General features: G+C 55.3%; 1 protein-coding gene across 2 annotated transcripts in view; it reads right to left on the reverse strand.

Moving 5' to 3' along the window:
- Window positions 1–16: 16 nt before the first annotated feature.
- Mybbp1a (MYB binding protein 1a) overlaps window positions 17–11,391 on the reverse strand; it is a 14,491-nt gene continuing 3,116 nt past the window's right edge. Inside the window, exons 6-26 of one of the 2 annotated variants that reach the window (XM_023723224.1) lie at window positions 10,777–10,952; window positions 10,519–10,686; window positions 10,285–10,402; window positions 9,085–9,380; window positions 8,624–8,734; window positions 7,909–8,034; window positions 7,546–7,713; window positions 7,354–7,453; window positions 5,779–5,923; window positions 5,505–5,656; window positions 5,104–5,190; window positions 4,877–5,023; window positions 4,629–4,796; window positions 4,378–4,538; window positions 3,075–3,324; window positions 2,838–2,960; window positions 2,677–2,745; window positions 1,981–2,094; window positions 1,692–1,793; window positions 882–1,018; window positions 17–697 (exon numbers count right to left, since the gene is read on the reverse strand). In XM_023723224.1, the coding sequence (XP_023578992.1) occupies window positions 124–697; window positions 882–1,018; window positions 1,692–1,793; window positions 1,981–2,094; window positions 2,677–2,745; window positions 2,838–2,960; window positions 3,075–3,324; window positions 4,378–4,538; window positions 4,629–4,796; window positions 4,877–5,023; window positions 5,104–5,190; window positions 5,505–5,656; window positions 5,779–5,923; window positions 7,354–7,453; window positions 7,546–7,713; window positions 7,909–8,034; window positions 8,624–8,734; window positions 9,085–9,380; window positions 10,285–10,402; window positions 10,519–10,686; window positions 10,777–10,952 (3,492 nt within the window). In that variant the 3' untranslated portion in view covers window positions 17–123. The remainder of the gene's footprint in view (window positions 698–881; window positions 1,019–1,691; window positions 1,794–1,980; window positions 2,095–2,676; window positions 2,746–2,837; window positions 2,961–3,074; window positions 3,325–4,377; window positions 4,539–4,628; window positions 4,797–4,876; window positions 5,024–5,103; window positions 5,191–5,504; window positions 5,657–5,778; window positions 5,924–7,353; window positions 7,454–7,545; window positions 7,714–7,908; window positions 8,035–8,623; window positions 8,735–9,084; window positions 9,381–10,284; window positions 10,403–10,518; window positions 10,687–10,776; window positions 10,953–11,391) is intronic. The other variant, XM_004638299.2, reaches the window with a different exon arrangement.

Genomic DNA, 11,391 nt, shown 5'->3' on the forward strand with positions numbered 1-11,391 from the left:
CCTGGCTGGCAACAGAACCACTACTCAGAACCAGAGGCTGCTGCCTTAGGCTTGTTTATTAAAACACAGTGAAAAAATAAGGAGTCTCGAGGGCTGCTGGATGGAGACGGAGGGCACCAGCACTCAGGGTGTTCTTAGCTTCTTCCGCAGCAATTTCTTTTTCTTGGCTCCACTCTGGAACAGGCTGGGGCTCTTGACCACAGACATGCGGGCCTTCTTCCGTGACAGGGCAGACTGTGGGGACTTGACTGAGATTCCCTTATTGGAAAGAGCTTTCTGACGTTGCTTTTTGCCTGAAGGCTCTGTCGGGGTCACAGGGGTGTCTCCATTCACCTGTGACGGCCTTTTGCCCTTCTTCGGCTCTGGAGTTTTGGCAGGGGTGCTGGGGCTCAAGGTGAGGGTGTTAGGGGCAGGGCTCTTGGTGGCAGGTGTCCCATTCACTTGGGGCTGTGCCAGGACCTTGGCCTTCCCCCTTTTTCTCTTCTTCTTGCCTGTGCTGGGGGGCTGGTTGCCACCAGTGGCTGGAGGAGTAGCTGCCTCTGGCGTGGCACCCTCCTCTGGTGTGGGCCCCTCCAACTTGCGTTTCTTGCGCTTTTTGGTCTCTGGCAAAAATCCTTTTTTCTTCCGCTTCATGCTAAGGGGGCTCTCAGAGGCACTGGGGGCTTCTTTGGTGTTCTTCTTCTCTATCTTGGGGCGCCTAGGAGGAAGTGAGCAGGATAAGAAAACACCCAGTGAGGACAGGAGTCATCTCTGCCTTGTGGTTCCACAGGACCCAGGGGTCCCAAGCCCCCACACCAAGCATGTACACTGGCGCGGGAAGCGCCGGTGTGGGAGTCTTTCCAGCCCCTGCTGAGGTGTGGGTCTGCCTTCCCAGAACCTACTGGACTCCGAGCATCTTCATGGCCTGCCAGTACAAGTCGTGGAGGCGGTTGGAGCCAGCTGAGTGTTCGCCCTGCTGCAGGCTCTGCTGCTGGCCCCGCAGCACACCCAGGAGAGCGCTAAGGTCCACAGTCACATCCTGCAGAAGCAAGGCTGCAGCTGCAGAGGTGATGGGAGACGGGGCCTCTCCGCGGCTCCCGGGGCCCCTGCCTACTCCTTCTACCCAAAGGGCAGCTGCTCAGTTCTGCCCCTTGCTTTGCTGCCACTGCTTCTCCCTTCAGCAATGATCAAAGACCAAGCTTGCTCCCCACTTGGGTTCTGGTTCTGATTAGGGTTTGTCTGTGCCAAGTCTCCCAAAGCCTGATTTCTGGCCAGGATTGGGGATCCAGATACACATTCTCCAGCTGCCCATGGCCCTCTACCCTGACATGAGCAGATCAAACCTTACTGGGCCTGGACTCATCACTGCTGCTCTGTCCTCTTGCCCCAGGCTTGGACACCTGGCCTCCACACTAACTGCTGCTAACCTGGAATCTCTCCATCTCTTCCCCGTCTCCTACCGTCCCTTGTCTTTCTCATCCCATCAAGGCCAGGTGGCACTCTGCCACCCAAGTTACATTCATCCACACGTGGTAAGATAATCACATAAACATGGACAGCTTGGACTCCTCAACTTGGCACCCAGAATCTTCCCTATGTGACCCATGCTGATGTCCCTCCCAGCCTGGAAGCCCTGACTATCCTGAAGTCTGCTGCTTGGACCCCAAGGATGCCTGCTCCTTCCCAGGCCCAGCTGTGAGCTGTTGGCTCACCTCATGATGGATGATCTTGAAGAGAGTGTTGAGCAGCTCCAGGGAGGTCAACTGCTTCTGGTGCTCCGCCCTGCTCTGTGCCTCCCCCAGTGTACACAGGTTCTAGGGAGGAGGGGTCAGGCTGAAGTATGCAGAAGGGAGTCCTTGCTGGAGGCCCTGTTCCCTAGCCCGACACCAAAGCCCAAAGAAGATCACATCTCCGGGACCAGCCAAACCCTACTTTGGAGGAAGGCTTAGGCTTGGAGAACCTTTCCTGGTGGGGTGGGAGGAGGGACCTCCAGGCTCTTACCTCAGTGACCTTTGCCAGGACCTGGCCAATCAGCTGCTCCCACTCAGGATCCTCAAAACATGCCCTCAGCTCCCGTGCAGATAGGGTCTTCTGCAACAGCAGGCAGGAATGGGCCTGAGGAAAGAAACACATGGTTACTGGGAACCTAGGTGCTGGAGGGACTGCCAGACACCCGCTAAGAACATGGCAACCCTAGGTGGTGCATGGGGGCTGCCTGCAACAGCTCATTCCTGTCAACTCTTAGGTGGGCCACAGTGAGGCCTGGATGAAGACTGGGTTGCCAAATGGACAAGGATAGGGAAGATAGGATCTCAGGTTGAAACAGCTTCTAGGCCCTCTTACTAGCTTAGCACCATCTCCTGCCTGCCTGCCCAACAGCCAGGGCACCTGACTAACTGGGAAATGCCAGGCATCCTTTTGTTCAGGTAAGAGGACAGGCCCTTAAGGGAGTTGGAGGGCTCAGGCTGGGAAGGAAGTGGTGGCTACAGGGACAAAGCCAGCCCTGTCCCCTCAGACCTTATACTGATGGTGGGGAAGGCCAACAGTACAGCCATCCTGCTCCTCAGATGATATGCCCTTCAGCCAAGGTTGGCAGGCATGGCTCCTGGGTATCACACCCCCCACCAGAAGAGGATGAAATGGACAACGCAGGAAGGCCAATGCAGGAAGGCCAGTGGGATCTGGCAAAGCCCTTACCTGCTGACGGGCCCGAGTTGAGCCAGACATGCGCTGGAGCAGGACAGGGAGCAGACTCTTACAGATCATCTGGGAGTGCAGGAAATAATGGACAGTAAGGCAGGGCCTGGGATGTGGGATGGGGAGGGGTAGCCAGAGGAGCAGGGGTGTGGGACACTCACCGGGTACCGGGAGAAGAGGCTGAGGAACATGGGGATGGTGAAAGGGCTGTTGCGCCTGGTCAGGAAGGAGCTCAGTGCTGCCAAGTACACAGGCGTCACAAGGTCCAAGTCCAGACAGTTGGTCTAGGCCAGGTGAGAGGGATGGGGGGAGGCTTGCGTCAGGCCCAGGCAGCACACAGAAGGCTGAGGGCGGGACCTGGCTCTTCCTACAGCCCTCAGGGACCAAGCCCCACTCACCTGAGGGCCTGGATCCTCGGGGCCACCCCTGGCACTGGCTCCCTGACACTGCTGGCCCTCCAGTGTGTGCTTCTTAGCATTGCCCTTCAGGACGCGTAGCAGGTACAGAGAGGCATTGAAGTAATAGAGGGCGACAGAGGAGTCAGCCTGCTGGCTGGCCTGCTGCACCAGGCGCTCCACCTGGGTGTGCAATGCTGCTGCGCAGGGGCCCACGTTGTGGCAGTAGTGCCGGGAGCGGCACAGGTGGTGCCTGTGGGCGAGAGGTCAGAATGTTTCCTCACCAGTTCTCCAAGTAAGGCCAACCCTGAAGAGGGACTTTCAGTCCCATGACATGGGAGGAAACAAGAGAACTTAGAAGGAGAAGGACCTTGACCCAGGCTTTGCAAACTTGCTGAGGACATGAGGCAGAGGGGCAATGATTCCCTGGCTGGGCTGCACCATGGGCCGGACCCCTCTGCTCTAGTCCATGCCTCCACCTGTATCCCTTTCTTCTGAGGCAGTGGCCTCCATGACCTCTGTAAAGTGAGACCAATATCTGTGCTCAGAACCCTGTGTGGGTCAGGGTGATGGTGCATGCTTGTGATCCCAGCACTTGGGTAGCTGAGGCAGGAGGGTTGCTAATTTAAGGTCGGCTTAGAATAAAGAGACCCTGTTTCAAAAAACCACAAAAACAAAACAGAACAAAATACCAAAATAAAATCCCCAAACAGAACAACAACAAAAGCACTTATCATGTTGGAGGGCTGGGGACAGAAGGGGACACTAGAAAAAATAGACAGTGACCAGGCGCCGGCAGACAGAGTGACCTAGGGCCACGTTCAGGGTACCTCACGCCCTCTCTGCAGTGTATTTGGTGTCCCAGAACTATAGGACTTTGCCTCGAAGGTCTGCATTTGCCACAGACCTTGTCTCTTAGATGCTGCAACTGCCTCCCTGCCGGCCTTCCTGCCTCTAGTGAGCCCTCCTTCAGACCTCTCTAAACCAGACCCTCCCTGCCGCTGCACCATGGCTGACAATACGCCCGTGGGCTCGATGCCAGCAGCCAGCTCCTGCCCTCAGCCCTGCCTCAGGCCTGTTGGTGTCCTGCGCTCGTTCCTTGGCTCCCTGCCTTGCTGCCACTTCTTCCTGCATGCTCTGTTCCTGCCATGACCAAAGCTCTGCCCATGCTATGATGCCACAGCCAGATGCCAATTTCCCGTCACGAATGAGGGCAAGGATGGGACCAGGGACCTGAGGACGCCAGCCCTAGGGCACAGCTGGCATGAAGTGATAGGAAATCAAGTCTCTGCACTGCCCCACTCACATGAAGATGCGGGCCGTCTTGTGCAGAAGGTCTTGTTCCTGCTTGCTGCTGCTGCTGCTGCGCATGCTGCTCCGGATGATGTTCAGTAGGGGCTCAAGCAGCTCCAGGACCAGAGGGTTCTCAGGTTGCCTGGTCACCAGCACCTCGATGAGGTCCAGCACCTGGGGACAGAAGGACGCTCATCCTACTCATGTTCATGAGCAGAGAGGGGCTGGGCAGGGAAGTGGCCACCTGCTTGGCCGCCGGCTCACCCGGATCTGGAAGTCCCGCCGGAGCGCCTTCTCCTTCTGTAGCTTGTTCTTCTCCTCACGCCGGGCCCGGATGCGCAGCTTCTGCTCAGCAAAGAGGCTGGACAGGTTCTCATCCAGGGCCATCATGGCCTCATCGCTCAGCTCCTCCTCATCACTGTCTGTGCCACCCTGGTGACAGAGGCCCAGCCATCAGTGTGGACACAACATGGATGCACAAAGGCAGATCCTTCCTCCTAGTTCCCTCTCACCAGTGCCTTCCCAGCCTGTAGCACTTCCATAAGCTGTTGGCGGAAGCCGGGGTCCACGTGCTCGTCACGCTCCTCCTCCTCGCTCTCCTCTCCCTCGCTATCTGCTTCGCTCTCTGAGTCTTCGTCTTTGCTGTCTGAGCCCTCATCCTGTGGAAGGTAGGCTGGTTATACTTTGCCAAGGCCACCGCTACAGGCCCAGCACAACCCTGTTCCTCGCTTGTCAGTACCTCTGCATCCTTCTGTTGCTTCTCATCAGAATCGTCGGTGACCACCACCACGTCATCCTCATCCTGGTTTGTCTCAGGGTTCAGCACCTGGGAAGGATTCCCAGGCTGCTGACTCATCTGCCACCCAAGGCCCCAACCTTCCTCATATCCCTGGACTCTGCTCCTTGCCTCCTGACCAGACTCAGCTGCCTTGGTCAAAGGGTCTAGGTCAGGGAAGAGAATGGGAGGACCAGTTCCCTTGACAGCCCTCAGGATGTCAGAAATAGGCAGGTACAGCAGTGGTACAAGTCCCCATTCAGTCTGATTCTGTAGGCAGGGCTGAGATGAGATGGTATCCCCAGTATAACCTGGTGCTCTGGGGGCCCCACCCCTGAATCTATCTCTCTCAAATCTCAACTCACATTCAGGATAAGTTGTAGGGCACGTGGTGTCAGGTGGGAACAGATGTGACCAAACACGCTCCGGGCCACCTGGCGCATCAGGTTGCTGGGCTGGGACAGCAGGGACAGCAGGATCTCTACCATCACTTCCACCCACGGGTGCTCCTGGGAGTCTGTAAGCAGGGAGAGGGCTGAGCCAGGACAGGGAGCTGCTGGCTGCATGGGACAGCCACGCTCTGGGTCTTTATGCCCGAGGACAAGGACCGCCCACCCTGTCCCAAGGGAAAACACCCACTGATGGCCTTGGAGCGGGAACGGCGGGTCTTCTCCCCCATGCTCTTCTTGATGCAGGTCTGGATGTCCCCTAGGAGGTCACAGCTCTCTGTGGGGGACTGTGGGTAGGGCAGGACAGAAATCAGGGGCTGGGCTTCCTCCTGCCCCCGTTGAGCGAGGCAAGGAGGTGGCTGAGACTAGTTGGCATCTGAGGCCTAAACATTCTGGCCACCAGCCTGCTCTGCCCAGTCACAACAGAAGACCCCAAGGTAGCCCAGAGCTAATGGCTCCCCCTACACCATACACACAGAGGCCCTAACCAGCAAGGCACCCAGGGGGGTCCAGCCTCCCACCGCTCCACATCTGGCTTAGCATTAGACATAGGCATCACTGAGGTGTGTGTGGGAAAATGTCTTATAATCTGTAGTAGCTGCAAGGCAGACTTCCCGCTCACAACCCCCCGGGTCCAGATCCCTGTGACCCTGACTAGAGTCAAGTGTCCAGATCCCTGTGAATGAACTATATCTTTCTCTGTGTTGTAACTTTTCTCCAAGGATTTGACACACCCTGAACTGCAGCTTCCTCTAAGAAGTCAAACTCAGAGATCCCAAGCTCTAGGGCAGGATACTCAGGTGTCTGAGAGTCCCTGGGGCCCTGCTGCTATCAAAGGCTTGATGCCAAGTATTAGGAGCAAAACCCACAGCCACAGGGCCAGAAGGAAACAAGCAAATGAGGGAGGGACCTGTTACTCAGGTCAGCAAGACTGAAGCTTCCCTGATAAGAGCCCCCAGGCAGCTCTAGGGAGCCAGTTCTGAAAAAAAAAAATGAGGGTTCAAGACTTCAGGGAAATACAAGAAGCAAAAGTGCTGCTAGTGTTCAACTTCAAATGCAATCGCAATTTCCTGTGGTCAGAACACAATGGGAACATGGCTTCGGGAGAAATTTGACACAGCTTGACACAGAACAGGATAGGACAAAGAACCTGGGCTGAAGATGCACAGAGGAAAATACCAACCTCAGCCACTACTACTGCTTCTAGGCGGGCTTTGAATTAAACTTTGGGCCTCCTTCCCTCCCTCTCAATTTTGAGATAGGGTCTCACTACATAACTCAGGCTGGCCTCAAACTTCCGGCAATCTTCCTACTTCAGCCTCCTAGTACTGAATACAGGTGCAGGCCACAATGTACGGCAAACTGGCTCCCAAATGACATGGCCCACGAGTGCTATTTGCCTCCCTCCTTGGGGAGGTGGCAGTTCTTTATGGGTACTTCTTTTGGCCTGTAAGCCACATCTGGGAGGTCCTGTGGAGTGGTTTGAATCCCAGTAATTTGCTGTGTTTGGCAAGTCACTTTACTTTCTTTCTCTACCTGTCAAACATGGGAAGTACCTGCCTAAAAGCTTTGGAGATAAGTGGTAGCCTTGCAGGGAAAGCTTGGGATGCCCGCTGGTGCCCGTAGGTAGACGTTGCAATCTTTCCTTGAGTTGAGACCCAACCCTCAGCCCTACAGGGTGCTGCCTGGCCCTCAAGCCTCTCAGCAGGAGGCCCACCACCCCCCAACCCTAGGTTCCCAGATGCGTCTCTCTAGGCCACTGTACCTTGAAGAGGTGGATGCCCACCAGGAGCAGCAGGTGCTGGAAAGCAGAGGCCTTGGTCTCTGAGGAGCGGGCCTCCAGTTCCTTCAAGGTCTCCAGCATTCTGGGGGCAGGGTAGGGGAAGACAGGTGTGTTTGCAGGCCACTGCCAGTCCCACCCCAGTGCCCCACCCCCTGTGGAAGTCCTGTGCCTCACTGGTCCCAGGCCTGGCGCTGTTGTGCTGTGAAGGGTGTGACGATGGCCACGTTGCGACTGTGATTCAACAGCGTGTCTGCTAACTGCACCAGGCGGTAGATCCAGTGGTGCCCACCTTGGGCCTGGTCTGGGATGTGCCTCAACTTTGTGCTGAGGGTCTGTAGCAGGCTGGTGAGGGTGAGGCTGGAGTCAGAGGACTGCACAGGCAAACACACGCCATCCCTCTCCACCCACCTCAAGGCTTGATCCCTGGCCTCAGTAGATACTGGGTGCTCACTACTGCTCCGAGCTTGGCACATGGGGAGCAAATATCCTCAATGTCATCTCACCACTCTTGCCTTTCCTGGGCTGCCCAAGACCCACCTGAAGAAGGCACCAGTGAAGAATTCTCGGGTCCGGCTGTCCAGAGGAATGGAGAACTGCTGCTTGGTCTCTGGGATCTGGCTCGTGGGCTTCTTTGTTTTAAAGAATGAGTGGAACAAACAAAACCTGGGAGAGAGCCAGTGTTGCTTCAGCTCGTGCCACTCAGTCCAACGGGCTTCCCTTCTTGGGTGGGTACCATGAAGGGTGTGCCAGGAGGAAGGAGGAGCTACTGGCTTGTGCACATCTCTCACAGGACCCAATTGGTCAAGGCCAGAGGCAGCTGGGCAATGACAAGCGTGGGCTGCTTCTCTGAGAACCAGGGCCCTTGCTAAGGTGGAGACACATGTGAGGCTGTGTGACCAATGCCAAGTCAAGCACGGGTGCCTTTGAACATGGGGCTAGGGAAGCTGGCTCTTCTGACCATGGTGGAGGTAGACAGGAGAAACCCTGCTCTAGCTGGCCACAGAGGTGGGAGGTGCCAGGCAAGCAACTTTCCTGATACCATGAGTATGCCAGGGCTGCCTTTGAGATCCATGAAGCAAGTCTTTAGGGTCCTATAATCCTAGACTTTTGGGTCCCTTCCCTTCACAGGCCTGCAAAGAGTGACCCTAAATCTGTCTGCACCTATTGCTCACTGATGACTCAACCCAAAGGCTCCTGGCCCCAGGGTGGACCCCTTTCCTTGATCACTACAGGGCTTGAGTACATTTCACACCTGGCCACCTGCTCAATCAAAGCCTCCTCTTTCTCCAGGTGCAAGGTGTCCAGAAGGCTGACCAGGCGATGGATGATCCACTTCCGTAGCCGGAATATAGCCCGCTCAGGTCTGTGGAGCAAAGACCAACACTGTGGAACACATTCAGAGGTGATCTAAACTAGGAACTGCTTTGCCTCATCTTAACAAGAAACCCAGACCACCTGCTTTGCACATCACTGTGGAAAGACAGAGGCTGTTTTTTTTTTTATTATTATTTTATTTCTTTTTTTGCAGTACCAGGGATTGAACTCGAGACCTTGTACTTGCCAGACAGACACTTATGCTACTGAGCTCTATCCCTGGCCCTGAGGCCATCTCTAAAAGCTAAGATTTCTCCCTTCCCTCCTTCTGTGGCTTGGAGTTCCTGAACTGCATTCCAGCCTCCTTAATCTGGGGGCCCTATCCCTTAGGTCACTCACGAATTCAGTGAAGCATCCTGGGCTTTCTTTTGGTTGGCAGTGCTGAAGTCGACCAAGGAGTCCAGGTTGGGCTGGAGAAACATGCCCTGCAGCCAGGCCACATAGTCTTGCAGGGCCTGGGGACTTAGGAACCGTGTGACACGCCAGAAGGTAGGCATGACAGGGAGACCTTGGTTGGTGATGGACGAGAAAGCCACCAGTACGGACAGCTGCCGCTCAGGGTCATCCTGGCATCCCTCCAGGAAGGTGCCCACGTACTCGCTCATCTCTGGGACAAACTTCGACTGATTTGAGAGCTGCAAGAGTCAGGTGTGCACGAGGGTCACCAGCCCAGGGGAGACACCACCCCCAGCAGCCCCTTCCACTGCAGGTCAAACTCAGTCATAGTGAGGCACAGTGGTACATGTCTGTAAATCTGGAATTTGGGGAAGCTAAGGCAGGAGGACTGCAAGTTTAAACTCTGGGCAACCAAGACCCTATCCTCAAAAACAAAAGGGCGGGAATGGGGCTCAGTGTGAAGGATTTGGGTTCAATTCCTAGCATCACAAAACAAAACACCCAGGCTTGTGGTACCTTCCCTTTTATACAGCTGGGCTGAGCTTAAATTGCAATGGCTTCCTGTTGCTACAGTGCTCCTGCTTGGCATCTAGCCCTCCCTGTCCTCACAGTGGACATGGTAACAGGCTGCTTTACTGGCTATATATATGCAGTGTGGAGTGGGTTTTAAGGGCCTGGTGTGACCATGATCCAAATTCTGTAGTGTCATTCTGAGACTCAAAAACCAGCAGTCCTATGTGCTTACAAGGTAAGTGCCAAGCCCAGGACAACATGTTTTCTCACGGCAACCTGTTTAATTATCCTGACAACCTTCTGCACCAGACCCTGCCATCACTGCTTTACAAATGAAATGAACTGGTGAGAACGGCAAGAGCAAGTGTTCGCTGTGTCCCAGGTGTGACAGTGCTTGCTGGGATGATGATGTCCTAAGTACTGTCACCCCGGCTGAGGAGCAGGGAAATCTGAAGACTGCTGACTACACCTACCTTGGAGGGACCCTGAGGGCAGAGGCCCTGACCTTGCGCTAGTTTCCTTCCAAGGTCAGGGACACTCAGGTACCAGGGTCTGACCCACTTCGTGTTGGCAGGAAGAGCCAGCTGTCTGCCTTATGTGGTCAGTGCCGAATTGCAATACGAGGCCCACCTTAGCCATGACCATGTGCTCCCCGAAGTGTCGGGCCAAGTCTCCTCGCATCACCAGCTGCAGCTGCTCGTTGGACAGCAGAGGCAGGGCTGCTCCCAGCAGGCGGAAACACATGAAGCTGAGGGGGTACAAGAGAGCCTGGTCAAAGCCCCATCCTCTGGGTAGAACCTCAAACAGTGAAGTAGTTCTGCCTCAGACGGCGGTGACAGCAAGAGGGGCAACTACCACACGCACCTGGCTGGCCAGGATGGCTTCGCCAGGAGCCCCTGCTCCACGACCTCCCTCCAGAACTGCAGGAACTTCTTTTCCTTAAGTGCCAGGCGGAGCAGGTCCAGGGCTACAACGGGAAGCTTGTTCTCCTTCTTCACAGAGGCAGCTACCAACCTCAGAACGTTTACCAGTCTGTGGAGACAGAGGCAACTCAGGAAATAGTGCCAAGCAAATGAGTACACAGACATCCACAGGGAGAACCCACCATCCACGCTCTCACACCTGGGAATATTCTCATCCGTGAACAGGTCAACAGATCCCATCCAAGACTCGAGCTTTGCTGGCACCTTTTGCTTGGCCAAGAGGAAGATCTCCAGGTGCTTTGGGGAGCTGAGGACTACGTTCAAGTCAGCCCTGAGGACCTTTGGCAGGATCTCCTCGAACGTGGCCTCTGGGACCTAGCAATGAGAAAAGACTGTGGGAAGGTGGCTCCTACCCAGGACCCTTAGTCTCTATCTCTATGTGGTGAGACCTCTGGGCCTTGCTCTACCTGCTGGGGTTTGGGCACAGTGCCAATCTGAGGTAGGACTGTCACAGTCTACCTTGCTAGGCATTAGAATCAATACAGCTTCAGCGAACCTAGGTTTTTGTTTGAGACAAGGTCTCACTATGTAGAGTAGGCTGGCCTTGAACTCATGGTGATCCTCCTGCTTCAGCCTCCCAAGCACTAGGAAAGCTGGATTTTAACAAGCATCTCACTGAGACTGATTGGCCTTGGGCTGTTCTTTTTTTTTTTTTTTTTAATTTTATTTATTTGTGTGTGTGTGTGTGTGTGGCCAGCTCAGCCCACCAGGGGATGGGGCTGGCTGGCATGTGGTGCTGGGGGATTGAACCGCG

Source organism: Octodon degus, unplaced genomic scaffold (assembly GCF_000260255.1).
Source record: "Octodon degus isolate 3935 unplaced genomic scaffold, OctDeg1.0 scaffold00098, whole genome shotgun sequence".
Taxonomy (NCBI): Eukaryota; Metazoa; Chordata; class Mammalia; order Rodentia; family Octodontidae; genus Octodon; species Octodon degus.